The 27,908-nt window shown below is 35.7% G+C and overlaps 1 protein-coding gene across 19 annotated transcripts in view; it reads left to right on the forward strand.

The window, feature by feature from the left end:
* KCNMA1 (potassium calcium-activated channel subfamily M alpha 1) overlaps nucleotides 1–27,908 on the forward strand; it is a 458,566-nt gene that overhangs the window by 354,477 nt on the left and 76,181 nt on the right. For 16 of the 19 annotated variants that reach the window (XM_018068974.2, XM_018068976.2, XM_018068980.2 and 13 more), the window contains one exon: nucleotides 368–444. In XM_018068974.2, the coding sequence (XP_017924463.2) occupies nucleotides 368–444 (77 nt within the window). Of the gene's footprint in view, nucleotides 1–367; nucleotides 445–3,943; nucleotides 3,953–9,840; nucleotides 10,015–27,908 lie in introns of all 19 variants that reach the window. The other 3 variants (XM_018068985.2, XM_018068984.2, XM_018068987.2) reach the window with 2 other exon arrangements.

Genomic DNA, 27,908 nt, shown 5'->3' on the forward strand with positions numbered 1-27,908 from the left:
GTATAGCTCATAAGAACAGAAAATTAATTATTTATATTTCTTTTTGTGACAAAGGTCATTGGATGCTCTTTTTTCTAAGATGAGAGAGAACTGAACTGATACACTGTGTCATAATTAATATCCCTTCTTCCAATTACTTTTCAAATAAAAGTATATTAAAAGAAACACTAATTTGGAGTCTTATGTTTAAAATTAATGGTTTCGCAGCAAACATTTCCTAATTTAAATGTCTAAACCTTTTCAAAGATTAAGGGAAATTAGTGTTGGCATATTTCATTAATTTTTCACTGCAACAAGAGGAAATGTGGGACTAATTTCATTTATATGGATTAAGAAATGTGTCGGTTTTCCCATTCTCGCTCTCCAGGGCATATTTTTACTGCAAGGCCTGTCATGATGACATCACGGATCCCAAAAGGATAAAAAAATGTGGCTGCAAACGGCGTAAGTAATATTTCTATCACTCCCTTCCCCTCCTTTTCATGAACTGTTCAGCCCTGAAGAATACCTATACATGTATTTACATGTTTTACTCAGTGGTACAGAAAAACTAAGAAATAAATGCACAGCAACACAGTAAGTGCCATTTGCATTTCGGAAGTCTCCATGTCTTTATTACATTTCACACCACTCACACACCTATGTCTTCATTAAAAAATCAGTTAAGGGTCAATGCTAGCAAAACCTGAAGAATTAAGTCAAGCTAGATCTGATTGTGGAGGTTTCTGAGTTAAGAATTAGCCAATGGTGAAGTTTTGCTATCATTCATAACATGCAGAAATCCAGTATTTCAATAGTTTTCTTTACAGTAAAGAACTTCTGTCTGTCTTGCTGAATATGATTCTGTAAAAGAAGCAACTAGGGAATTCTATTATATCATATAGCTATTAAAATAAATCATTTTTTAAATAAGTGAACAGTTTTAGTGGAGGAAAGGATTGTCTGGAAGAAATTAAATATTAGTGCCTCATATATATCCTTTTAGCTGTAATGCTAATATTAAGTTTAGGTAAGTTCTTAAATTGTTTGGACAGTTTTTCGTGAAGAAATAATTGAGTTTTGGAATTGAGACCAGACTTTGCATCTGAATTTTTATAAATATGTAGCAATTAGCATTTTACCTATCTATACTTCAAAATTATTTTCCAGGGACTATCACAACCGCATTTTGGCCAAAGATGTGTTTGACCCATGCATATTTGTAATACTGATAGAAAAATAATTTAGGGATTCATTCCTGAATGGATAAATGAATATTTATGTGCATTCTATGGTATTCTGCCATGAAAAAGATCACTCAGTTCAAAAGTACTGATTAGGTAAATTGAAAGAAATCAGAAGAGTTTGATCATGTCTGTTTTGCCACTATTTTCAAAAGGGAAAAAACCCTCTTATTTATAGTTTGAGTCAATTTTGGAGGACAGAAGAAGCCTAAACTGGACATTCTCTGCCTTTATGGAGTGCCTGAAGTGGATGAATTCTTGAAGATGATTTTGAAAAGAAAAAAAATGTCACTGGAGTTTTTTTAAAAAACCTCCTGTCCCCCCAAAAAAACAGGACTGTGGAACAACAGTATAATTGAGAGAAAGCAGCTGAAACACCGACAGAAAATGATATTTATCTTCTCAGTAGCCACAAGGAGAGCAAAGCACATGGAAAGCATGCCTGATGTGGAAGGAATGTATGCATTGCCTAACATATTGGAAAAAAATTGTTCAAGAACAGTTTATCCATGTGAGAATGTGACCTTTGAACTGCTGCCAAAGCCAATGAGTCTGCTGAGTAAGTTCTGGTAAAGCCAGTTACAGATGCCTCAGGGTGCCTGTAGCTCTCAAACAAAATCTTTTTTCCAAATTACTCAACAGTTAAAGAGAAATATGTTACCTGTTTAATTTGATCTGGTTCTGTCAGGGAAAAAAAAAGACCTATTATATTTGTATTTTCTTCTCTACTCTTCCTTCACATAATGCATGCTTTTTAAACATGTTCTGCTAAAAAAAATAAAAAAAATCCCCAAAATCTGTCAGTTTAATGGGAGGTCTACAATTTTCATTGTCATTTCTTAGAAGATAGGAATCATGAATTAACACTATAAAGGGCAAGAGCCCTTTTTTGTATATTAATGAGAATCAAGGTAACCTCCTCAATACTAGGAAACCTGGAAGGAGACAGTATCCTGAAACTCAGCCAACACAATGGATATATTACCAGCAGTAAGGCCATGGAGAGGCAAGAGTAACAACTTCTGTGAATAGCAATAGGAAATGTTACAAATGGCATGGTCACACATCAGTCCAATAAATGAAAGGGTGTTGGACAGATGAATAAACAAAATGATGGAGTTAGTGAGGCAGAAGAAGGAGGCAGCTGTCAGAGCTGGCACAGTAAGCACTGAATGTTAAGGAGGGAATCCTCTGAGTCAGATAAAAAAGGAGGAAAAACATGGTCAGTGAGAGTAAAATCTTAAATTTCCCTTTCACTGTCTTCCCTCTCCCTCAATCTGCCCTCTCTCCTCCCATTTCCTAGACACAGATAGGGTCACAGGTACTGTGATAGCAGGCAGCCCTTAGTACACCTGAGAACAACTTTCTCTTAGGGCCATGATCACAAGTATTAGAAATAATACAGTTGCTTCACTTTTAAAGTACTGTCAGTAAGCAGAAAATTTAAATGAAAAATTTCAACAGTAATTAGTGATTTTTGGTTCTCAAATTTTATTGACGATCTTGAGATCCCTTTTATGGGACCTGTTTTTTTGGGGTTTCTTTTGGGTTTTTTTTTAAGGTAAGTCTTTAGTGGAGCCTGTTATTCACATAAAATATTTTAGCTTTCAAATCACTAATCACTTTTGAAAAACCTTAACTATGTTATCCCTCTTTAAGCCGCACAAATCATTGTTCTTAAAAATGCAGTCTAACCAAAACAAAGGATAAATTGAGAAAACTCTTTCCCTATTGAGTTAGAAAACTGTTAACTGATCTGTCAACAGCTAGTATGTCAATTTGGTTTTCAAAGACACTTCATACAGTCACAAATGCATCTGTGTAGTCCTATATGTTAAATATGTATTTTAATTAGGGAGTAACATAGTAATTAGAGGCAGCTGAATGCAGAAAATGTGTAAGATTAAATGAAAGGTTGTATGTAAAAATATTGACACATTCAGGTGAATTAACCATGAAAGAATATCTTTACATGGAAAACTTAATTATGGTGGCATTAATTAATGCAGCTTCCCATGACACTTAAAACCCACATTCTTTAATAATGCATCTGAGGTTGCACTTCAATTTAGATACTTTCTGAACATTAGCTTGTGATATTGTTGGGGTCTAAACGTGAGTCTGACCTACATAGCCATTTGTCCAAACTTGTTAGGCCTAATGTTAATAATTCAGGGCAGATCAGTACATTTCTACAAGGCTAGGGATAATTAATGTAATCTCGCTTTCCTTTTGCAGTTTTCTTGCCATCCTTTTCTCCTTCCCCATCCACTCCCTGAATAACATATGAATGCTGATGTCACATTGTCCAAAGAAATACTTGTGTGGAAATTTTATTCACAGATTGTTAATTTTTTTCAATGTTTTCAATCTCTTTCTATTTCATTTAACTGTAGTTTTTGCAGCAAGAGGCCAAATATATGTATATATTTATATAAAATACAGCCACGTTGGGATGAAATCTCTAAACTGGATTACCTATTCCTCCTGTTTCTTTCATTTTGTGCAACAACTATGGTCTAATTCTCTATATATTTTTTCCAGTGACAGTGCTTGCTGTGAACGGTGGGGGTTGAACCCCAGAGGGGACATATCATGTGTACATTGATGTGTTTGAAGGAATTTCTTGTAATCTATGACAATTGACAAACTTTTGATTTATTTTTCCTCTTGCTGCCTTGGAACACGGCCCCTACTATATTTTAACTGCACACTGATAGTGATCTATTGTGAGTAAAAATGGGTTCCCTGTAGCCCAGAGTGCGGTCCAACCTGTCTTTCTCTAGCAGAGAGTATTTTTGTTCAGTATTTTGGTTCTTTTTTTTATTTATGTTGCATGTAGCAGTGATGTCATACCCACAAGTTTCTCATTGTTTACACCAATGGAGATTAGGGTGACATTGAAGAAAATACAGCAGTTTTCCCCTCTTCTACCTATTTACCCCTTTTTTCCACACACTTATTTTTTTATCCCTATTTGAAAATGAGATCTTGGGAATAGTATTTTCTTGAAATTATTCTAGAGATATCTCATGAATTCTTAGGGATATCGGTTAGGCTGGGGTAACTGCCACTGTAGCACTGTTGGCCTGGTTAAGTACAATTCGATTAATTGTCAGACCTTTGTTCAATTTTTTGGTACTTTGTCCTTTCCATTGCATAGCTGACACAAAGAGCAACACAGCAGTCTTTTACTGTCCTTATCTAACTTCTTTTTCCCCATTGGTAGAATAGAAAAAAAGTTGATGGGGGAAAACTAGACAATGAATTAACTGTGTGGCTAACTTTTATTCTATAAACCCCGAGATATCTTCAACAGGAAACAAGCTACAGTGATTATTTTCCTGAGCTTACTGGTTTGGAAATTAATTGCATAAGTAGACGCACACTAACTTTTCAGGACCTTAGCTGTAAAGTTTTATATTATTATTATTATTATTATTATATATAGAATAGGAACTTTATAGACCACTTCATGTCAATCTAGGTCATACCACTTTAAAGTGTACAGAATCTATGAAGGCTCTCATCAACCACTATTTAGTGTGTACACTTGTGATGATTTAAATAAACACAGCATTTGGGACATGGAAAGAATTTGCTGCAAAGAAACGTACTGGTTATAGGGCAGCGTTGAGATTATATGGACTTGTTCTTTCAAACAGCAAGGGGCATCAAGTATCTCGTAACTGCAGTGTGGCATTACTGTACCAGATTGAGGCTGTAACCATACCATGGAACTGCAGCTATTCTAAGTAAGTGAGACTGTGAGACTTCTTCAGCATTTTACCTGATAGTCTGGATTTATTGTGTGAACACACTTCAGGTCTTAATCAGGATTGAGATATTTTTTCCCCTCTCAGCTGTACACACCATGGGATCTTGCAAAGAATCAAAGAAAAATTTATGCTCCTGGCATTGCATGATAAAGTGCTGGCTGTCTTGAAATTGCGATGGCTTGCATTATGATTACCATTATTTTCTATTTATCTTATTGTGGTGCCTGCAAACTACTCTAAAGGATTGAGATCCTGTTGTGGAAGAAGGAGTTCAAGGAGAGAACAGAAATTTTTCCAAAGATCTGTTTATAGCCTATCAAATGACACAGCAGAAGGCGGGGCAGCAGAAAAAAGCAGATTATGAAACAGATCAGCATGATAAGAATCAATAATAAACCAGAAATGAACTAATTTCTATGGATAAAATGATGAATCCTATTAACTTTGAGACAAAATAGTGGAAGTAATTTGGATTTATTTGGAACAATGTATTTATTTAAAACATGTTTCTATGTTGAGGCCTTTCTGAACTAGAGAAAATAGTTTAAATAGTAATAAATAAACAAATAAAGGAGTTCTTTATGCTACGAAAGAATTGTAAAGGTCATGTAGCTTTGGTTTGTTTTTTTCCATTTCCCCAATAGCTTCAGTTTGTTCAATGATTATCTTTGAGAGTACACTGGCTGAGAGTCTTCTTTAAGGTAATGAAAGAAAGGTCATGATCAGATTTAAAAATTAAAATGAATTGGTCTATAAATGTGCCATTACATCAAAACCCATGAGCCATTCTTATAGCAACTAAAATAGGGCAAAATGTCCACTCAGGTCTCCTGGTGTTTGTTACAGTTTTGACAAAGAACAGCACCTTTTGAATTGGAGCAAACAAGAAACCAGTTGCTTTTCATTGCAAAAATTGCAAGACAGTGAAGATGCTCAGTTGCTAGTCTTGAAGTTGTCTTGTAAAATTAAATAACAAAGAGATAGCTTTGCCTGTTGTGTTAAGTGAAAATAAATCCTCACAAACATGCTGCTGTATTTTTCGGGAAACTGAAACTCTGCTGGAGAAGTCCTGTGTGTATTCCAGTCTCATGATACTAAAACCAGCATCGCTGAGAGATGATCAGGCCAGTCTGGTCGTCCTTTAATGCTGCTGATATTTTATGCATAGTTTGGATCATGAGAACTTGATGAATTGAAATGGCACTGTGCATTTCAATTCTGAAGTGTAGTGGGACCTTTATTTACCATTTGCTGGTCAAGAAACCTCCACTTCCTCTTAACCAGCTGCTACCTCGTAGAGATCCACTAGATGTCCTCGGAGATCCACTCTTGTTACTGCTGAGGTCAGGGGAAACTACCGTAGTGACGGGAGGATTACGAGGATGGGGTAGACTCTATGGTCAAAACAAAAAAAAAAAAAATCAGCAGAGATGAAGGGACACTTTGTTCTGCTTGCCTTTTTTTTTCTTTAAAAAAAAAAGAGTTGTTCCTTGACATCTTAGGTAGAGAATAATCTGCAGTTTCCTTTGCTTATTTTTGCAGCTGGAAATATTTCCCATTACTGTTTGTGAACTCTAAGTAACACCTCAGATCCAGACAATATAGACATTTGAACTGGACTTTTTGAGTTTTTCAGATGAGAAAGTAAGGTACTGCCCAAAGCTTAGACATCTAGGGCACATTCCTTCTTTATTAGAATGGAAGGCTACTGCCTTCTGAGAAAAATTGCAAAAAAAAAAAAGTTCTAAATGTATTTATTTACTTTATAAGTAATTGAAAGAAATTTTGCTGTCTTTTTGCTCTTAATGAGTCAATGAGTAGTTCATAGATGCCTTGTTTTCTTAGTAAATTATTTAAGCAGTCTTATCTTCATATCCATGAAAACTTTCCCTGATATTTTTACTAATTAGTTTTAGAAGTGCTGTATTATTGTCATTATATTAAGTAGAAGGATCTGTTCCTATTTTTTAACATTTATTATTCACTTGAAAATAGGGAATTAGTTTCCTTTTTGTCCCAAGTTACATTTTCACCAGTATCAAATAACAGTTCTACTCAACACCCATAACACTTCCAGGCATAGAAATTAGTTGATTCTTATGCAGGTTCTACAGGTGTCAGATGAATTTAACACTCACCCAAAGGCTGTTCTTAAGGTCCCCCTGTCTCTCTGATGATTTCCATTTTTTGTTAATGTTTATGGAAGTTTTACAGAAAACGGTGTGTGTGTGGCTGAACCATTTGAAATCATTTCTGTCTCATCTTTGATCTTGTCTCTAGTCATCCCTACTAATAGTACGTGTTTTGTTTTATTTAAAATAAGTAGTGTATTTGGTATGAATGTAACTGACTGTATAAGAGGAATGAAGAGTAACAGCATGTTTTCTTTCCAAAAGTTATTGCTCTGATATGCAGTTGCTTATATACTGGTTGAAACCCTTATAGAAAGTCCTTTCTGCTACTTATATTTCCAGGTCCAAGCCTGTTTCCTGCATGTTAATGATGTGAAATATTCAAATGATGCATGATCTCCAGAACAACTGACAATAATAGTTAAAAACAGTCCCTGAAGGGCATTGCTTTTGAGAATCTCCATGGTGTCCTTCCCCTATTGAGCAGAAGGCCATAAACTTCCCACTTTATTGGTTTAAGTCTGATTTAAATGATACAAAAAGTTGTCCTTCCCAGCCTTCTTTGCCCTTAAGGATGATTTCTTTTTAATTTTCATAAATGTGTCCTATCCTATTATTGACTGTTGACAAGATATGGCTACAAGTAAATGAAAACCAGGGACTGTTACTAACCAATGACACAGCAGTTGAGAATTTCAGTGTGCTTTGCTACAGCGTTTGATTAGAAAACGTCCTTCAAAACAGCTATAATTAAAGCAAAATGGGCCTGCCTTTTGCCTCACCTACTGTTACTGTTTCACAAATGCCCTTTATTTTTCTTTAATGTCCTTAAAAAAATAAAATAGGCATACTGGAAAGACTTCCACACTTTTGGTAACTTATTTCACTTTTCTTTTGCTGTCCGACTTTTCAACTTTAAAGAATGTGATGGGAAGAGTTAGACAGAGGGGAAACCATGGGAAAACAAATGCTGTTTTGAATTTTCTGTGTAGTTTGAATGTGTATGCATCAAAAGCTGCAGCGGAAACCTTCTTATTTAAAATCCAAGCTCTGAGGAATGATGTACCATGCAATGAACAAGCCTGATGCTGCATGATGACTTTCCGAACAGCTGTAAGATAACTCTACTAGGATGCTAAAAGAACATGGCATTAGTCATGTGAGCAGAGTTTTAGAGGAATGGAGTCGCTGCTGAAGAGATCACTCATTCATCTCCCTCAATGCCTGTTTTCCACAATCATAATGTTACCCTTGCTTGACAAGTATACTATATGGCAAGTCATCAAGGCCTTAGAACAGGACTTGACCCATTTGAGTGATTTCAATCCCTCTTTCCTGGTGACTGTGGGATTAAGAAACTGGAAAAAAAAAGATAAATATTTTTAAATTTAATGTCATTACCATAATGCAAAAAACCCCATCCTAAACTGAAGGTACAGGCCAGAGAAACATTACCTTTTTTCTGCATTTGCTTTTAAGGTTTTGTTTTTGCCTGTCAATGTTGTTTTGTTTTTAGTATAATTGAGTCAGTTCAATCTAAACCATTACCAAAAGTGTTGGTTCAGTGCAACATGTGAAACAATCTAAGTGGCCTTTGGATTTCTTCAGATTTAAACAATCTGTGATTCAGATAACATACAAAATTTAATGATGATATTTATACATACATTTATGAAATAGGATGCTGTATATTTCTAGAAATACATAACAAGGATGTTCGGATGACTGAAGGATTAAAATGTTTTAGCTAACCTGCCACTTGTTTTGGAATTAGTGCCTAATTCTACATTCAGTTATTTGATTCTTGTTTGACTTTTGAATCCAGAGCAGAAAACGTGCCAATGATTGATTCAGCATGTTTCAGTGGACCAATGCTCTATGTGCTTTTGGTGATGCCTTATTTGTGAACTGATCTTAATGTAAGCATATTTACCATTTTTAGTTGTGTCTCTTATACGGGCAAATTTTGGTATTCTGTCAAGAGTTAATTTTAATTCCTGAAGATATAATGTAAGCAAAATAAATTTTTCAGAAAATTTTATTAACATCTTGTAACTCTTTAGTGATGTGTAATTTATTGCAATAAAGGAGTTCCTTGGCACAGTTTAATACAGGGGAATTATTATCATATGTTTAAGAATAAATATATTTATATATATGTATCTATATGTGTGTAAGTGTATAATGTATACGTGCGTGTGAGTGTGTGTATGTAAGAATTTATGTGTATGTGTGTTTTTGTGTGTGTATACATACATATATATATCTATAGATAAAAAATGTCAAATTTTTACAGGAAAAAGGATACAGCAAAAGTATCTAATGGATTAGCAACTCTTTTTTCATTTAAACCCAATAGTATTAATTGTGCCAAGGAGAAAGTATATTCTTAGGATTCTGTGCTTTTACTATGTTCTATTTGGATCCAAACACTTGACTGTAAACAGTAATTCTTCCCCATGACTGCGGTCACCCTATAAGACTGAACAGAAATAAAGAGCAATTTATCTTTTGCCCTACTTTTAATGTACAGCCAAAGCGTTATCAATAATCTCATTGCATTTTTTTTTCCTGGGTCAAGACTGTTAACATTAACTAAGGCCTGTATTGAATCCCTTAAATTACCTTCCAGCTGCCTTGTTATATATATAACCTTGCCATTAACCTGCTGCTCTTCCTCTCCTCCCATCCAACACATGGTTATAGCCAAGATGTCCATCTACAAGAGAATGAAACTGGCATGTTGTTTTGATTGCGGACGCTCTGAGCGTGACTGCTCTTGCATGTCAGGCAGTGTACATAGTAACATGGACACCCTTGAGAGAGCCTTCCCACTTTCTTCTGTCTCTGTTAATGATTGCTCCACCAGTTTACGTGCCTGTAAGTTTTAACACCAACACATGCTGTTCCATGTCTGTGGTGTCTGTGGTATCATCCCCGTCTTGTGTCGTACATTGTAGTTCTGTGGATTTTACTGGGCTGATGCTTTTTAAAAAACCAACCCCAAATTTGATTACAGCTCTGTCTTTATATTTATGTTTTAATTTATTTTTAATACAGAAAATTTAATTCATTATTTTGCTTTGTGTGCTCTTTATAAAGCATCCTCTTGCTATAGTTTGCAGGACCTTAGTAGTGCAGTTTGGTGACATCTTTCTTATTTAATCCATACAGTACAAATTGTCATTAATTAAAAAATAAGTGCTTCAGTGGAGGAACAGGTCTGTGTTTAAATATCTGACTGTTGCTAAGCAGGTAGCTAGCTCTAATAATGGTGGTACTAGAGCACCGTACAATTGGCAGTGAATAAATATACAGGATTCAAGGTAGTAGCTGAACTATAGTAGCTGGAATTCTATCCTATACTGCTATTACTATCTTTAGTTTTGTGTGTAGCCCTTCATTCTCAATAAGGCAGAACCTTCCATGTAATATTGAAATCACAGAAATATTAGTAAAAATGGTTGTACTTTTTGTAGTGCTTTTTCAGAAGGACTGGCCTGATAGAAATCCCTGGTACAAACATTTTGAAATTAACTGTAGAATCTGTCCCATAGCACAGTAACTATCTGAAATATGCCACAAAAGCTCTTTTGAAAGATCAGAGTCGAGAGGGAGAAAACAGAGAGCTTAGAACAATTCTGCATAGCTGTTAATTCTTTGGGTGAACTATAGGAATTCCAAAGCTTGGTTTATCAGTGTGATGTCACCAATTGAGGAAGACTGTTAAACAAAATTATTTTTTTGGTTTCATTTTCTTGTCCTCTTTAGTCATTCATAACAGGCAAAACTATGTCTTGGGACAGGAACTGTTTTGCTTTCCCTACCCAAATGGCAAAGAAAACTATAAAGTTATTCAAATACATCTATGAGAAGATTTTGGAGTTTTGATCAGGAAGCATGTCCGCTTTACATTACAAGTCTTTAAGTACAAAAGTACCTTCCACTATGAAGGCTATAATGTAGTTAATAGATTATGCATCTGGTTGTCTTTTGATGCTTTGTGTATTTCAGTATGTAGTCCAAGTGGTGAATGACTTTGGTTTAACTATTTTGACATTTGAGCCATTTTTCCGGTCACAAATATAACAATGCTATAAATTTTTGTCTGAAGACTGTGTCAATTGAAATTATTTTAATAGGATTTCTTGGAGATTTTACCAGAAATCTCTGTATCTGTTCATAAACTCCTAGTTATCTGCTTAGTGACAACTCATATATCACCTCAGGGTGGATGGTTCCCAGTTTTAAGTCCTGTTCTAAATAACATAAGTTTTTATCCTTTTAAGAGACCTTTATCAGAGTAAAATGTAACAAAACATATTTTGTTCAGAAAAGTGAATGAGAAACCTTCCTGTATTGCGAATTGCTGGAGGCAGCTACTTATACAGTGTAACAGCCCCAGTAACACAGTGCCTGGTATAGTTTGTATTCATACAGACTGCTACAGAGAGTACGTGGGTGGGTCCTGGCACTAGTGTTAACAGCAACTAGATTAGGATAAATTAATACGTCTCCTACAAGTGGATAAAATTTTTGCCATTAGCACTGTTTGGCAAGGAAAGAAAAACTAATTTGTAGGTTTACCATAGCTTTCAAGTCCACTTAAGACTCTACAGGGGCAGATAAAGTAAACATTTTTGATTGCGTTGCCTGCTGAGCCAAAAACTTCCACAATAATGGTATTATTTCCAACAAAAACCAATGCTTTTTGGGAAACACGTTAGAATCTGTGTTACATTTTGAAGGATAAGTGATATTGACAGCTTTGAGGATTTTTAGCATCCTATCCTTCAAGGGCCTTTTCCCCTCTTCATCACTCCATCAAATCAAAAGAGATCTCACTCTTCCCCTTGTGAGACTAGTCACCTTTGACTGGTAATAATAAGTACGAAAATCAATACCAATTCACACTCTGTGCAAAGCAGCATAAGCCTTTCTTTTCCAATTAAAATATATATATACACGCAACGTTGCACTGGCAGGGCTTCAATAGAAATCAGTATGTTTTCTTTGCAGTGCATAGGGGTCGTGTGATGCCCATCTTGACAGAGCTAGTTAACTCAAAGAATGGCAGTGAGAGTCAGCTTTTCATTAAATATGAGCAGATGTGAAATGTAGAGTGTTTGACAATTAGAAATGGCAGCAGCAGGGCCCCAGAATCAAAGTGAGGTCAGATTGGTGGATCAGATTACCTCTCTTACATTCTTTAGTTGTTCTGAAAATCATTTTGAATTAGTGTCAGTGGAGCCATGATGGGTTTTGCCCTTTGTCTTTTATGCTAGGACTGTATTGTTTCCCCAGACACTCATTAAAGGTCATTATACTATTACAGGGCTTGCTTTGGTCGTGGTGCCCCAGTTGAGTTGGTTTGCTTCTACAATTGCTTAATGCATTTCTTTCTTTCTTTCCTATATTTTTTTTTAAACTTCTGATTATAAAAGCAGGCTTTTTTTCCCAAGGCAAATAAAATCCCAGACCATTATATATATCTTCTTGAAACAATGAGTAGTTTTGGTTAGAATTAGTGCTGTTTCTAAGAATCTGATGTTGAGTAGAAGATATCAATTTACATATTCAATGATGTACACAGGATTTAGTCTACTAATTGCATAATATGCAGAGAAAGTAACACTTGCTGCGTGTTTTCCACTGCAAATGAGTTTCTCTTTTATTGTATTGTTGTTTGTACTTCCAGCAAATGAAAATCATATTTTGATTATATATAATTACATTAAAGGAGCTATTGAGTTTATAGGCTGTTTTCTGGAAAAAATGCATATATTTTTTAAATGTAAGGAAATATAATTTTAAATCTTTTTTTGTGTCTACATTTTTTCAGGTTTAGCTGCATTTGGTAGATTGCTACATGAACAGCAGTCAAATGGTCCAAGTATTTTTTGCACTGGAGACTCAAGTCAATTAGGGTGAAGAGAGGCACTTAACCACTGAAAAAGCTAGGGGGGTTTATACAATGAAATTATGTTATTAATAAGTGTGATGTTTCTGCTTAGGTCTATGCCAAATCTTGGGGGATGCCATTCAAATGATTAAGTGATACAGACAGAAGCTTAACCTGAATCATTTAATTTCTGTGTTTCTGTATCACCATATGTCTGTGCTTCTCAGGAACATCATAAGTTCAAGTTCCTAAAGGAAACCTTTTCTAAAGTTGTCGCTGTGCCCACTGCCATGGGATTCTAAATTCCCAACGACATATTAGGCCCAGGCACATCTAATTCAGCTTGTGAGAAAACATGCTTTGGCAAGCTCTGGTAGTTCTGAGAAGCTTTATGTGAAGACTTTTGCTTTAGTGAATATCGGGGATCTCTAGAGACAAAATAAGAGATTAATTATTGCTATGTTTTGAATGCAGGGCTCAACCCAAACTCCTAGCCATCTTATGTGGAAAGACCATGTTAAAACAAGTTGGAGAAAGCTTAACTTTTCAAAGTAGCCAAAGCATGTATCTACCTGTGTACTAGACCCAGTTTAGAGGCATATATTCCATATAGTCTTTTATTGTCAGCATGGGATTTATGTTGTACAGACAAGTTGGCTGCTGAATCTCTCTCAAGGGACCTAAAATCCCATTCTGCAAGATTAGGTGAACATTTTGGGTAACTTGAACCAAGACTGGTACACGGTGCTGAAACAATGCGTGGCAGTGTGGTTTAGCAAGTTAGGTCAAGAAAAACTCTGACTTCTTCATTGACCTGTGTTACTTAGGGCAATGTAGACTTTGCCTGTGCAACTTTAAAACTGAAAAAACCAAATTCTATAGTGAGAGTTGAAATGATATAACTGATTTAGCCAGAGAGGTCAATGCATAACACGCACAGACATTGGTCAGTGTATCTAAAACTCCTCAGTTATATTACTATGTTTGGGCTTTTCTAAATGGTTTGACTGTTAAGTCCTGACTTCTTGAATAACTGGCTGAGGAGAAATCATACTCTTTATTTCTCCTGGAATGCAGGGGACATATCCTCTGCTTTCTATCCTCTGCTTTTCTAACCTACTACTTCTCTAGTCCTGCTGTAGTAGCCAAGACAACAAGAACTACTTGCTTTTTCATGCATGAGCTAAGGTGCAGGAAGGGCCTGTTTGTGCCCTATCAAAAGACAAATTTCAGTGCTAGAATTTTCTGTTTACCCTTTAGCAACAATGATTTTCCATTTACAGGATGCATATACCACCTTGTGGTAGCTAGAGACTCTGAGATTCTCAAACCAGCTATGAATATGATCCCTTTTACATCATATTTATAATGCTTTGACTATGAGAAAGTGGGGTAGTACCGCTGCTCTCTCCCACTACACACCTTTTCTGAGCTGTGAGACTTCCTGCTGTGGCCACAGGAGGCTTTGAAAATCTTACTTTTACGTATGCTGCATAAACACTTTCTTTTTAATATAACCCACTGATCTCTCTGTGGTCACACCGTCTCCTCTTTGTCCTGAACAAAAAGCCAACAGTACACCTTTAATGTTTTGAGGAAGAAGAAATTGAAGGAGGAAATAAGTGATTGTGTCTTCCTGTAGAGGAAAGACAGATGCTGCCCTTCTTGAACAGCATTGTAAATTCATAAGTAAGTGATTATAACTGGATTTCTGCATTTTATGCAGCTCACTTCTATGGAATGACCCCACCTCTGTATACTGGAGAATGATAGAGTGCTATGTTGTGTAGACTACTTTTTTTTTTTTTTAAAGAGATTAATGAAAATGGAACATTAGAATGAGACATAGTGCCAAATAAATTCCTGGTAATTCAAAGCCACAGAGAATATAAACAATAAGCCAGTGAAACAAGCTGTGTGTGAAATATTGATTTATGTAAAATTGGTTCCAAATATTGTCCGTTCAGGGTGACAGATTTTTACTTTGGTTACATCAGTTTCCATGCATTCAGTGTTGTATTCCTGGGAATTGACATGACTGTGAAGTTTCTTCTAAATACCTCTACAAGACTGCATGGTTTCCTTTTCAAAATACTGAAAATAATGTAAAAATGGACACCTGTGTTTATTTTAGTTGTCAATTTTTTCAGAAAAAATACTATTTTAGATAACTCAGTTAAGATACAAGGCCAGTACAGGTGAGGAAAAACAAAAGGTATATACATCTTAACATAGTCTGTGTTGCTACTGGGTAATGAAGGAAACCAACTGACCTTCCTTAACCATCTTATCAGAATGATCTACTGTCAGGAAAGCTGGTATTACTAAAACTGGACAGTGGGGTTTTGAAGCAAATAAAACCAGACAGTGGAACAATAAAAAAACAACAAATGGGGGAGAAACCTGTGCTCTTCCATAGAGGTTCTCATGGTGTAGCCATTGATATGAAGTCAAAGCTTGCACATACTGGAGATCCACCATATTTGCAGCCAGCTCCATAGCCTGTGGCACTGGTAAATCAGAAGCCAGACACCATGAGATCTGCTTTTCTGGAACTGAAAAATTACTCTTCTATTTTCAAACTTAGTTTATATCTGCAATTCTGTCTAACCTATTTTCTTTCCGTCTTCTTCTCCTTTTTACAATCATATAAAAGTACGTGCATGTGTTTCCACTAAAGAAGATAGGATGAATTGACTCAATAAATGCGATCACAGTCTTATCTAACATTCAAGAATTGCTTGCTGGAACAGTGGTTTCACTGAACCAAGCCTTTGATTTGTCTGCCTTTCTTGCACTCTTGATGTACGGCCCTCCAGGTGATCCTCTCGTTGATCTACAATACATTTTTCTGTATTGCTAACATAGTGATAGAAGCAGTGATCAGAATGGGCTGGTCCTGAGACTCCAAGAATCTATTCTATCTCTTTTTTTATGTGTATGAATGCACCATGATTTTTATACTTCCTCTTCAAACACTGAGGAGATGACATTAATTACAGAGGGAGGAAAAGGTAACGTGAAACAATAGGTATTTTGCCATAGGTGACTTCAAGTATGTAGTTTGACTATAACATTCAAAAAATCAATCCCATTTATTGTTCTATGCTTTAATAAAACCTGAGTGCTGATAAATTATTTAACTTTCTTTTGGATATAGTATGAGCATATAGGTGAATACTGAGGTGTAGAAATGCAGTAGTAGAAAAAAACCCAGAATGATCCCTCCAAACCAAGCTGGTTTTTTTAGAAGGTAGAATGGTAAAAGTGAGATAGTCTGACTCATTACTAGATAATATAAATAACGAAGCATGCACTTTTTTAGATCAGTTTTGTCATGCAGCCTGTACCACTGGGCTGATGAGAGTGACTTCTGCCCAGTTTGTGATGTCTGTGACAAGGAGATGAACCCTCACATCACCGTGGGATGGAGGCACTGCTAAGTTTAGCAGTGAATCCTTTGATGAATTGGGAAAATGGGGAGAGGGAAAGACCAAGAAGTCTGCATTAATTCCTTTAGGCCTTTACGTTGAGTGGTGATTCTTACCAGGGTCACAGGGAAGGGACTAGTGAGTGGCTGGCTTTTATGGGGACAAGTTAGAAAAGATGCCGTCTGCATCCTGTGGAATGAATTTAGCAGAGGGTCTTATGCAAGGTGACATGGAAATTATGTTTGCATTTTTAGTTCCTGAGTGTGGCTGGTTGTCATGAAACTCACCATGACAGTTTCTTACCACCAGGCAGCAGATTCTTCCTGTTACCTCCGTGGTGTGGGACAGATGCTAGCCGGTTAGGTCTCCTTCTCTACTGTTTCCCAGCTATTTCAAGCGACAGATGCCAGAGCTGGCTCGGTTTCAGCTTGAGCATTTCTGTCATAGCCCTGCCTTGAGCCCAAATTCTGACCTTTACTATATGAAATAAAGTATTTATGAACAAGCAGTGGCTTGATCCAGAGCAAGCTTAGAGCAAATGTCAAGTGTCAAGTCAGTCTCCTGCCTCCTTATACCACCTGCATTAGGAACCTGGATTAGACCCTAGACTACAGCACTGACTGCCTTAGGCTTTATGGGTCTGGAGAGACATAACTTATTAACAAAGAGTTATTAAATTTTTATCAGTTTTATAACGCAATGTAAATGCCTTCTATGAATCTACATTGTATTCATTATCATTTAAAACGTTAATTAAGTCAAAGTTGCATTTAATTTAGTTCTAAATGCGCCTTTGGGAGGAAGCTTTTAAAAACAGCTGCAGGATTGAGAAGCTCATTGATGCTGGGAAGTTGTTAGTAGCACTTTTCAGGATAGGTCCCCCAAATTGATTGCCATTTTGAGTCTTAGCTAATTTGTGTGGATGTTATTGGGCAAGGTCTCAAATTAATATTGAACCAACCAGAGCAGAAAACTATCAGCTCATACTAATCACAGAGACACTTTGATATGTAATTCCTGTTCTTTTTAAATTATGTCAAAACTAAAAATTTTGATTTGTAAAACTTGTACATCTCATACTCTTGTGTTGAAAGATTGGGTTTTTTTTTCCATTTTATATCCTTATTGTTTGTATCCTGTTATAATTCAAGTGAAAACATATTCATTAACTTGGACTATTGTCCTTTAGGTTCACAAAAAAAAAAATCTGGCCTAGGTCTTCTACATTTCATGTAACCTGAAGTTACTGTAATATGTAGATGGAGGTGCTCATTGAAGTATACAACAGACCACAATACAGAAGAAAAAACAGAAGAAAGCAGGAAAAAAATCAAATACAGTGGTTCTGTCACCTGATTATTCCACTGAGATTCTTACCATATTTAATATATGCATAGCTTTATTCAGGTGAGGAGTCACATTAGCTATTGTGTGACCACCTATATACATATTATGTGATTCATACTTCTAGAACTGAAAGCAGGGGCAACCAATGTATTTCGTACATAAGCTAGGAGAATCTATTGAAATAGGAGCAGAAATCTTCAGATTTATCAGAGTAGGTCCAGCAAAATGGTTCAGCCCCTAGTCAGGAAGTCAGAAGTAACTCGTAAGACAATTTTTTCTGGGTCTTTACTGAGTACCCAGAACCTTCCCAAGCATTTGTATATGCCAGGATGCATAACCTCATGAATTTTTTATGTTCTGCACGAAAAGAGGAGATTGTTGTCACATAACTCCAGATGTGGCTCTTGAAGTGCCACAAAACAAGCACCCATACTGTATCATTGCTTTGATTGGGGTTATAGTAGACAGGAGGGGGTTGAACAGAATGTATCATAGATATATTTATTTCACTATGTAAGTTCTATGTTGATAATATACTTTTAAAATAGGTTAAAGTTCAGTCATAATTTTGCTGTTTGAGATTATTCACCAGCCTTTGTCAGCATTCTTTTTTTATAGTGCTATGATACAGCTTTCCTTGTGATATTTTATGTATTACTGAATCCTGTAATGCTGTGATTCACTTATTATCCAAGATTTTCCAAAACATAATGTGTACTACCTCACACACACATGCTTCACTGATACTGATCAGATCTTGTTAGCACAGTACGATTATTCTGAAAAGGAAGAGTGAAAAAAGCGTTATTACTGTGTAAGATGTGGCCAGTGTTATCTGGTTAAACACTCCTGTGTACATTTTAGTTTGACTGGAAATTCTACCTAGGCAAATGTGAAACAAAAATTTCACAAGGCAAAGATCCCAGTCTTGACTGTGCCGCTGGCTTACTACATGCCTGTAGTTCTTTTTCCACCCAGAGACTGAAAACATTGTGTTCTCTATATATTATATTACATTTTGTGCTAAGAAGTGCTTTACATTTTGAAGTCCTGAATATAAGCCTGATTGTCCTTTTGACATAGTTATTCCCCTGAAGAGGCCAATTTTCTGATCTTTGCTGAAGAAGGACATAGATACACAGCAAGGAGGAGAGGAAAGTGAAATAGGGTACATGACAGAAAGAAGTGGCAAAATTACCATGACTGCCTTGCTGCTTAGGGACATTTTGAAAGGGGATACTATCTGAAAGGGCAGGGATAACTTCTGTTTATCTGCATCAGTAGAGAAGAATCTCTTATGCCATATTTTAAAAATCATCTGCAGTTTTTAGCTGCTTCTGAACTTTAATTGGAATGAAGACCTTGTTTGCTGCTGAAGGAAATCCAAAAAATCATTATAGCATCTTTGATCTTTGTCATGCAGTTTCCTTTGTTCGTTCTAGCATAAAAGATTTTGCTTGCACTAAGCATGTTTCTTTCTCCATTCCCATGTTCCTGATGTTATCTTCACTCTCTAACTCAGTGGTGTTATGTGTTCTCTGACACGGCATGTCTGACAATATGGAGAGAGATTTTACATCACCATATGATATGGAGGAAGACTGGTAACATGAAATGAAGGCTCTGTTTTTGAGCCAACTCTTGCCAGAATGAGGTGTGCCATCTAGCAGTGGAGATGGTTTATTCTAAAATTAGACCTTTTTCTGTAGTACTTACATGATCCCTTTTGGGATGTACTGCTTGGACTTTTAGTAAAAATAGCAGTCATGACTTATGGAAAGTAATTTAGAAGTTGAGATAAATACACTTGCCTAGCTAGTCTATTAGCTGATAGAACCAAGGCTCTAGAAAATAATAAAATAATAAAATCAATTGCAAGTTTTGAGCCTAGTGTAGAGATAATGCTTATTCCTGTTCCATGAGTAACATGCGTTAAAATCCATAGTTGCAAACTGACAGCATATTTCATTAGCAGGCATTTGTCCAGTGATAATTTTTCTTTTATTCATGCTTTACATCTATTAGAATTATTCCTGATCTACTGAAACATGCAAGGACTGCCAGGTTCTCTGTGACCAGTCAATCACAAGATGGGTGGCAGCAAAGTGATACAGTATTTATTTAGAATTGCAGGGTGTGAAAATGAATATAATTCATATGACGAGACAGCAGAAGGGTAAGAAGAAGTGAGATACAGCACTGAAGAGAACAGGATGTACTTTTCTGGCTTCTACTACAAATTGTCCCTTACTATATATGGGGGACTTGTTTCCCAGATTTTCAGATGACGTGCAAATGTTTCTCACCAACAATGGACTTAGACTCCCAGCCATTCTTGTATTTTGTCTCTTTTTACATGCAAAACTACTTTTTCACTTGGTTCTGAATAAAACCAATAAGCTTTCCAATGTCAGAGCAGGCAAAAAATGAGCAAAATATATTTTACTGCTATGTTAAGAACTGCTTTTGATATTCCACAGAAAAATATTACATATTTTCAGAGTGCTACTCAAATTAAATTTTAATTGTCAACAAATGGTGTTTTTTGTAAACTGAGACATGAAAGTATTTTTCATTTAATTTTACAAAGAAAAAATTTGCTGAAAATTAAATCAGTTTTCATTTGCTAAAGACCTAAATTTTTCAATAGGTCTTAAAAGATGGATTTTTTTCACCAAAGCTTTTTGTTTTCTATAAAAGAATCATTCAAGGAAAAATGAATGTATATATCTATATATACATATGTAAAGCATTGTATGTATTTTGATTATTTGTATTGGAGACTCTCACTGCCCTGAGTAACAAGATAAAACTTCTTGATTTCTTCACTCAGACAAAGGAGAAAAGATGAGGGAACAGTAGAGTTGGGACAGATGTCAGTCTCAGCACAGTTTCTGTAACGGTAATGACAGTACAAATATTGCAGAGACTGGAATCAGTAAAGTGATCCTACCTATCTGATAGGATTCTTCCATACAAGGAGTCCAACATACAGGCATCTTACACTTTGGAGAGTTACATGACTCAGCAGAAGCCTTTGGTTATATTTGGAAGAGAAGTAGATGAACAAACAATTTACAGCATCAGGGAAGACTGAAGCCAAGAATCTGATCACATAGTCTAGATTTGTCTGACATTACATCGGTCTGAAATTCTGTAAGAGCAGGAACTGGTATTCTTTTAACCCATTGACACCAGATTGTTCTGCTTGTTGATTTATGTAATATTAATTCTGTGCCATATCTGCACTTCAGTATGTCATTATCGTGTAATTCTGCCATTCTTAGAACTCCCTACACCTAAATTTGCCACTTTCAAACATGGAATTACTTTAATTTTTGTTTTGGATTTTCCCTGTTACCACCACCACATGTAATTTTTTATTATAGGATTGTCTGTGGAATACTGTCTGCCTTTCTGTCTTTTCTGAATAATCACTGAAAATACTATCTCCTACCTGAATTAAAATGCATACTCTGTTTTTGGATTCATGATTTCTAATGTTAGTATGTCTAGTAGCTGATCAAACTTTAAAGGTCTTTTTGATTGGCTGATTGAATCTTTGAATGCTGCAGCTCGTTCATCCATAGTTTTACTGGTACCTCTCCTGATAAATAGATGGTGAAACTCTTGGTTTTGCATTTAAAATTGTAGCTTGAAGGAATGCAAGAACCATATCTGTAGGCTCATATATTCAGGCTCAATACTTAAGTCCCGCATACTCCTCAGGAAATATCCTCAAACTGAACCTTGGGTTCCACAGATTTCCTCAACAGTATCCTTCAGTTCTGCCCATGAGGAATATAAAATATGTCAAAATATCCATTTGGTTTTAATCTGCCTTTAGCATGTGAGTCTTTTGTCTGCCCTCCTCTTTCTTCTCAAGCAGGACAAAATAAAACCCTCAGAGGCAGAGCTCCAAGCAATTTGCTTTTGGAAGATGACTTTCTTGACAGCTGTCAGTGTCCCCTGAGCATTGGATTTCTGGATGCTTTCAGTATCTGACTCTCAAAACATCTGGCAGAAACTGTATTTCCAAATATATTGGCATCTTGTGGCATTTGTGGTTGATATAGTTACTTTCAGGGTAGTAACTGACCTGTAAATCTTATTGAATTTTATGCATCCATTTTTTTCTTTGTTGGAGAGGGTTCCTCACCTCCAGGTGATTGTGGACTTTATTCTGAAATTGGTGTGATAATATAACAGAAATGCTGGCAGTTCAGTGTTTTCCTGCAGAAGTGTCTTTCCTTTTTTTTTTTCTTGTTTTATCAGTCTTTCATCCTTATCATGCTACCTTCTTTGAAAAGGGACATCACTTGTATTTAATTTTATACTCACAGAGTATAAGTGATTTCTGTGGTATAACACTGAGACACCAAGTATTCTGTAGGACAAAGCTAAGTAACTTGAGCAGCTAATTCAACACTTTGATGATCCTCTTTCAAAAATTCTCCATTGCCTGCTTTCCTCTCGTGTCGTTGCATTGGGTGCTAACAATGAGGGTGCTGCTGCCAGGTTACCTTCCCTTCTGCTGGTAATGTCCATAGTCTCATCAGGGTTTGGTTAATGAATCCAGAAGTACTTAGCCTGATGCAGTTATGTTGGATTAAGTTTTCTTTCTAAAGCTGTTCCTTGTCATGAACTAAAAGAGGTTGGCATCTCTCTGTAGGTTTCGTAACAAAGCGAAAACTAAAAGGAAAAAAAATATATAATTTCATTTTTTTAAAGAAGATGGACATCAATTTAGTTTGGTAGACTCAGTATTATTTTCTTTCTTTCTCCATTGATAGCCTGTGTACTTTTATACCATTATAGTTTGTCTTACATAATGTGAGATGGCACGCTCTCCCTTCTTACAATAGTTCAACCCTAACTCCTGCAGAAATTTCAGAGTTATCAGTACAGTATTTTTTTAGTAATAGAGAAATTATCAGAGGGAATTTGTAACGGACAATTTTTTATTTCGTGTGGAAGTATTTTGATCCTGTTTAGGTTGTATTTGAAAAACAGGATCCATCCTTTTGAGTATTCTTTCCATTAGAGACCAAAATGATGCTGTAATTAACATTGTTATTAATTATCACCACTGGATTTCTTAGCTTATGCTTTATTTTCCACCTTATGAAATTGCTAGCCCTTGCTTCCCCATAGGAATTGATTTCAGCCAAACTACTGTAAGCTTTGGTAGAGATGGGATTATTAATTTTTTGTGGTTCTTTTGCAGATACAGTAGACATCACATTTTCTTTCTTCTTTTTCAGTTATTATTGTGTTGTTTTACTTTCCTTGTTTTGCCAGCGTTTACATAGAAATTATGTACTGTACTCCCCTAAATTTCCATAACAGTTAATTATATTCCATCTCTATTTTTGCTATTGCTATTTTTGCTATTGTTTTATAGATTTAATCTTAGTTATTTATATCTTGTGTTGGTTTTATATTCATATATTTAACAGGTGTTATTGTTTTTTTTTGTTGCATTTGTTCAGAGCAAGAAAAAACCTCTACAAGAATGAAATACATTGCAGAACTCACTAAAGTAGGGAGCACTTAGAAAAAAATATACTCATTTCTTAGTGTCATGAAGAGTATTTAACTGTATATCTGTAAGTGATAAAACCAGCATATGTAATAATAGGCTTTTTAATACCACAGGTTCAACCTATTTGATTAATTTGAATGCTTACCCTGTGACTTACAATAGTTTGCACAAAATAATTTCTGTGTCAGCAGTTAACATTCCCTGCTTTTATGAAAACCATACTTCAGCTAATAGAGTATTGTTAAACTGCAACCAATGTGCTAAAAATCTCCTCCGTTAATAACATTTCTATGTATAAGAACAGCTGAGAAATACTGCTCTATATTCATGCATAGATTTGAAGACAGAAAAACAGCAATGGGGCTTGAAACTCGCTGTAACCAGCAGGTGGTGGTGCTGGATTAGAAATCAGTAATGACTGAAAAGCCTGCAAGAACTTCCCTGTATTGCTTTGCTGAGGAAACAATTTAATTTTAAAAAATTGTAATATTTCAGATGGTCAGTTTTGACTATATAGAATTTTTTCCATAAAGGTACATACATTGTAAGTACTTGTATCTAGAACCAGTGTGTACATAAATATGCACAGCATTTTATAGTTAGTTTACATATGAAGTGATATTATGACCTCACAGGTAACAGTCATATGAAGACTCCATCCCAGAGGAATATTATACCTGAGCCTGAAAGAGTATTGGGGATCACTGAATCTGATGCTATTAATGCTTAACAAATGGAAGTTTTTCCACTGATGTGGGTGAAAGCTGGATAAGACTGAAGATAAGAAAGCCAGAGTTAAATGTCAATATTTCAGTTCTTCTTGTTCAGAGACACAGACACCTCTACATCCTTTTTACAAGGGTGAACACAAGCCAAAAGGGAAAAGAAATTCAATGGTAGCAAAGCTTAAAAATTAAAAAAAATATGAAGAAAACCCCAATTTATCACTGGCATATTAACCACCTAGTTAAAAAAAAAATAAACCACCTCAGCCGCATCCTCTCAATTGTGTTTTCAGAAGTAAGACAACTTATTGGAAGAACTAAAAAAAAACCAAAAAAAAACCCCCAGCTTTTAAGAATACAAGGGATTTATAAGAAGTTTAGGTAAATCTCTTCTTTTCTCAGAGGCAGTGCTGACAGGGACCTAGTATGTCTTGTCATGAGCAAGGTAGATAAAAGTTATTTCAGTTTAAAAATTTAGGATGTGCAGGTGGGAATTGCTCTGAAAATGTGTATTGTTAAGATAAATTGATACTTTTGACTGAAAAACAAAATAATAATTCTAATTAGATTTCTGCAGGATGAAATGTACACATCCCAGTGTTCACAGGAATAGCAAGACCAAGCTTAAATTTGTGGAGTCTGCGTTTAACTATTGCTTTCCTGTGCCCTGAAATACTCACTCTTCCTGACACTCTATGCAGTAAATACACAATTTCTAATCCCAAGGAGCAGAGTAATCCTGTGCTTACTTTTAACCTTAGTTACTTCTAGTTATTGCATATTTTTCTCTGAATTTAATGGAGCCGAGGGAGTGTAAACAGTAAAGTGATCATAGGCACAATGGTGAGTGGCCTTTCAAATTTTGATATTTTTTTAATAGTAGCTTATATTTTGCCCACATATAGAACTTCACTGTTTTTAGCACTGACTGATCAGACTGTGAGTGTGTGTAGTCACAAAGGGGAAACTTCCTTTACTTTGTAAAAACGGAGGGATTCCTTCTATAGTTTAGCAGAACTGCTTAACTACAGCCTGCCCTTGCTAGTGCTGTAACTTCTTCCTCCATGTCCCTCAACAGTTGGTGTCAAAATCCTCTCTGAGGAAATAGGACAAAGGACAATATACGTTGGATTGCTATATATTGAAACAAGGATAGCCTATGACACTGAATGTTACGATTTGTTCTGTGTTGCTACTCTTAAAGACTCTCCCAAAGATGTGCCTTTTGGCTTTACTTGTCTTGCCTTGGGGAACTGTCAAAGGATCACTCATAAGCAAATCAGTGTCCTTTAATTGACACTGTATTTTTTTAAGGAAGGAAAATAGAAACAGAGAAATAAAAAGGATGTTGAAGTTATTCAGTGTTAAAGGGACAGACACACTTTCATGTCTAATAAAAAAAAAAAAAAAGAACACCAAACACTGTAATAACAAGTCACTCATCATATGAATGTAGTATGATTTTATTAATGTATTCCAAATGTATTTTCCAAACAGCAATAGCAACCTTGCATTCTTATACTTGCTAGATCTGAGAAAAATTAGAGATTAACAGCCATGTTTTCAGGTAATTTGGTCACCTGAATTTTAGCAAGAGCTATAAGTAAGGAACTCCATTAAAAAAATTGGCTGCAAGTGAGCAACCCAAGGCTGTGTAACAGATCAGTGGTAAAGCTAAATCCTAGTCAAGAGATTCCCAGTCCTCTACTTGTAGCCATAGGATCATCAGGTAGTCTGTTAAAAAGTTAGCCTGTGGCTTTGAGCAATTCTTTTGTACTTTGCTTCTGCTAGACACAGGAGCTGGAGCTCTAAAATGGAAGTTCACAGCTGCTTGTGACACTGTAGGACACACAGGGTCTGAACAGCTCTTTTCTGACACACAGGAATAACATTTTGCTGTTGCTCCTCCCCCGTGTTCAGAACAGATTGTTATAATGGAGTAACATAATTTAAAATTTGACACAGAATATTTACACTTGCCATGCCAATGAGACACTTGATATTTGTCTGGACAACGGACCCCCATGAACACAGATCTACAGTTTAGACACATCTCCATTCCCTTCACCCTTTCCTAAAATAAACTTTATCCAAATAGTATTCTGTGTGGTACAACATGTGGAGAAGTCGATTGGACAATTAAATGGACAGGGGGGAAAAAGTCCACTGATGCTTTGCTTTTTTTTGAGCTTTTCGTTTGACAGTTTTCCAGTAATAATACAATGACTTGAATAAACAATTACAGAGTGAATCATAATTTGAAAAGGCCAGTGAGGAATGAGGACTAAAAATCAAGAAAAATGTATGAGGGAATACTAAAATCTGAATCAAAAAGGATGTTCAAGGTTCAATGGACCTATGACTTAGTCTAAATATAAATTGGGATTGGATTAGGAATTAAATAAAGTAGCTTTTTTATGTACAAATAGTATCATATTGTCAGTATACTTCTGTATGGGAACAAGAAACCACATCTATGAAATCTGAAGCCTTTCCCCTCTAAATGGCACAAGCCAATTATTAAATGCTGTATATACACTGTATATATAGGAAAGACTTTCTTCCTATATATACAGCATATGCATGAGGTATGAACAGCTCCTGATCTAAAGTCTGCTGACGTGTGTTTTGTCTGACTTCAGTGGATTTCAGATTAACCACAATTTGAACAGCCTTAAACCACTTCTTTGCTTGCTGAATTCCTAGTTACAAAGAAGTGATAACTGATACAGCATTCATATTAGTTATGCTCTTGAATTAAATAGGAGGAGCAAAGAAAAAACATTAAATTTCTGTGGTAACCTTAGGGAGTTGCTCTACCCCTAAAAATAAATTCAGTTGGTGTAAATCCATACCCCAGACTTTTTTTCACTGAAAGATTCAAGTTAAAAGTTTGCTGGTTTTCAAACTTCTTTGCAGTCTGTCTTTCACTCTTAAGTACATCTTACCCCAAAAGCTCAGGAACTGAAAGTTTATAATGGTTTCACAGAATACCAGAGCAGCCATCTAGAATACAGAACAGGATCCAGTCTAGCAACATTCCACATTTTCAATTAAAAAATGTCTTTTTTACATTATTCAGGGAAAAGCAAAGTTGAGGAATATATCTGTGGCTGAGTTTCTTTTTTTTTTTTGGTGTGAGAAGAATTAAGACTGAAAGACCATGTATATATTTTGTATATGCAAAATATAAGCACTGGATACCGATAGAAAAAAAAAAGAAAAAGTAGACCAATGCATTTGTTTTGCAATTTTATGTGGCTTTAGCCAGAAGGTGCAAGACTAGGAGAAAAAGAGAAAAAAGAAAAAAAAAGAAAAAAAAAACGTTTCTTGGGCTGCACTGTTTCAAAGAGAATGTCTCATGTAAGCACCATTCAGTGTTTGCAAAATGTTCTGAGATGATGCATTCTTGACATTCTCAGATCTTGATGTTTTCTTATCTGCTTCAGGTGGCACACTGCAACTAAAAGCCAGCCTCACCTGCTTTTCTAATGGTACTAGTATGTGGAGAGATGCAGCATATTTCTTTTCTCTTTGTATTAAAAATCACAATGAAATGCATTTCCCTAATTTTGTAATGCACATAGAAACCCAAACAGCAATCCTGTTTCATTTGAATTACAATTTCAGACACTAAGCAAAAACAGCTCTGCAGTTTCTAAAATTAACATTCTTGTATCTCATCAAGCACCATTATATTGCAGTTTCTAGTCAATGATTTCATTACATCTATTACCACCAAAAAAATCAAGTAAATTTGTAAACTAAATAGTTCATTGGCATAAAGTGATTTTTAAAAGGGGTGAATAATGTTTGGGTTTTTT

This window comes from Manacus vitellinus, unplaced genomic scaffold, assembly GCF_001715985.3.
Source record: "Manacus vitellinus isolate BGI_N305 unplaced genomic scaffold, ASM171598v3 scaffold_15_pilon, whole genome shotgun sequence".
NCBI classification, from domain to species: domain Eukaryota; kingdom Metazoa; phylum Chordata; class Aves; order Passeriformes; family Pipridae; genus Manacus; species Manacus vitellinus.